The 2224-nt window shown below is 50.7% G+C and overlaps 1 protein-coding gene across 2 annotated transcripts in view; it reads left to right on the forward strand.

Moving 5' to 3' along the window:
- The window catches only part of NPTN (neuroplastin), a 35596-nt gene that overhangs the window by 19238 nt on the left and 14134 nt on the right, over positions 1-2224 (forward strand). For both annotated transcript variants that reach the window (XM_057386385.1, XM_057386386.1), the window contains exons 2-3: positions 399-567; positions 1922-2016. In XM_057386385.1, coding sequence (XP_057242368.1) covers positions 399-567; positions 1922-2016 — 264 coding nt within the window. The remainder of the gene's footprint in view (positions 1-398; positions 568-1921; positions 2017-2224) is intronic.

Raw genomic sequence — 2224 nt, forward strand, 5'->3', positions numbered from 1 at the left:
GGAATATTGCCAAGAACCCAAAATTTGGGGGTTTTATACCAAAAACCGGAATATTGCCGAAACCCAAAATTTGGGGTCTGTTACACAAAAAAACMCKKAATATTGCCGAGAACCCAAAATTTGGGGGTTTTATACCAAAAACCGTTTTGTTTGAAGCCTCAAGCAGCGAGAATCTGACGGAGGAGGAAGCGAGGCCGCGAGTCGTGGCGCGGCAAACACGGAATCCCGAGAAAATGGGAATAAACGCTCGCGTTTCAGCCGCAGGAGCGCGGATCCCGAGCGCTGCTCCGTGTGGTTGTGCCCCTCGCCGTGCCCTCCCTCCCCGCGCGGTGCTGTCCCCGTAGAGTAGGTGGCACCCCCAGCACGGGCACGGTGCCACGGGCCGTTCTGTGTTGCAGAGCCGCGCATCAACGCCAGCGAGGACGTGGTGCTGCACGTGGCCGGCGTGACCGTCACCCTGCAGTGCAACCTGACCACCAGCCCCAGCCCGCTGGCCGCCAGCTACTGGGTGAAGAACGGCGAGGAGATCCCGGGCACCCGCAAACCCTCCAACGCCACCGAGTACAAGTGAGTGACCCTGGGCTGCTGCAGTGTCACACTGGAGCTCCACAAATGCAGAGCTCTGCTCCAGGATCCACATGGATAAACTCTGCTTTGCTTTTCTGTGGAAAAGGAAAAGAATGTCTCCAAACGCAGAGCTCCACTCTAGGATTCACATGGATAAACTCTGCTTTTCTGTGGGCAAGGAGGTTTTTGTCCTGCCCATGTGTCCAAATGCAGAGCTCCGCTCCAGCATCCACATGGATAAACTTTGCTTTTCCATGGGAAAGGAGGTTTTTATCCTGCCTGTGTCCCCAAATGCAGAGCTCCACTCCAGGACCCGCATGGATAAACTCTGCTTTTCTTTTCTGTGGAAAAGGAGTTTTTTATCCAATCCATCCTCCTGGAGCCCAGAATCTCTGCTGGAGCACCCTGAGGTGCTGCTGGGGTTTTGTCCATGACCCCAAACCTTGCGTGGGGTTGGTGCAGCTCCCTCARTGATTCCCTCTGCGATCGCCTTGTGCTGTATTTCCTTTCCATCTGATTTTTTTTTCCCTTGATGGGCAGTGAATCCAACTTCCAGCTAAGCCAAGCTGTGGAGCACTTTGGGAATGTTTTAACCCCTGGTCCCACCATTTTCTCCCTTTGGGGTGGCCCTTTTCCACTGAATTCACAGAATTAGGGATCATTCCAGGTTTTTCTGACCTCAGCAGCATTAGGGCAGTGGGCTTGGATTCCCATAAAGATCTGTCCAAGTTTTTTCTATCGTTTTCCCYTTCAGCTCATTCAGAATCACCTGTTTAGTTCTGCAATTAAAAAATGAGTCTTATTTCCTTCCACCATTGCCATATTCCCATAAAGATTCATCCAAGTTTTTCCTTTTTATTTTCCCCTTCAGCTCATTCAGAATCAGCCGTTTAATTCTGCAATTAAAAAACGAATCTTATTTTCTTCCACCGTTGCCATATTCCCATTGCCAAATTCCCTGAATGGAATTGAGGAAGTGTTAAAGATGTTTTAACTTTTTGAGATTTYGGTGAGGAAATGCTGTCAGCCAGAACCAAGCAGCTTCCACGAGTCATTAAATGATTTCATTGCAAGCTCTGTGTCCAGCTGCTTGCTCTGCTTGCTTCGTTAACAAATAATTAATAAAAAAGGAAGCSCAGGAGCCTTTTTGGGGGAGGGAAGGGGTACAATTGCAACTCAGTGTGTGCTCAGAAGGGGCAAAATTTTACCTTGGTGTGCAAAAACTCTGCCTCGGGGGGAGGTGGGGCTGGCCAGGTTACACCGAGCGATTCGGGTGCAATTAATGGGTTAATTAACAGGAATTGGGGCTGTTGGAATATCCCAGAGTRCCCCAGCTGTGCTCTCGTACCTGCAGGATCCCCAAGGCCCGAGCTGAGGAGTCCGGCGAGTACCTGTGCGTGTTCGTGTTCGCCAGCTCGCCCGTGGCCAACGCCACCATCGAAGTGAGAGGTACGGCTTGGATGGGGATCCTTCCCTTCCCTTCCCTTCCCTTCCCTTCCCTTCCCTTCCCTTCCCTTCCCTTCCCTTCCCTTCCCTTCCCTTCCCTTCCCTGTTTGCTCTAATTTGTGAAATCTCCTATTATCGCCCTAATTAAAATGTTCCGTTCCTCCAATTCCCTTGGGCTGCTTTAAGGTGACAAAAAAACTCCTAGAGAAGG

Source organism: Malurus melanocephalus, unplaced genomic scaffold (assembly GCF_030028575.1).
Source record: "Malurus melanocephalus ecotype Western Australia unplaced genomic scaffold, MMel_1.1 scaffold_960, whole genome shotgun sequence".
NCBI lineage: Eukaryota > Metazoa > Chordata > Aves > Passeriformes > Maluridae > Malurus > Malurus melanocephalus.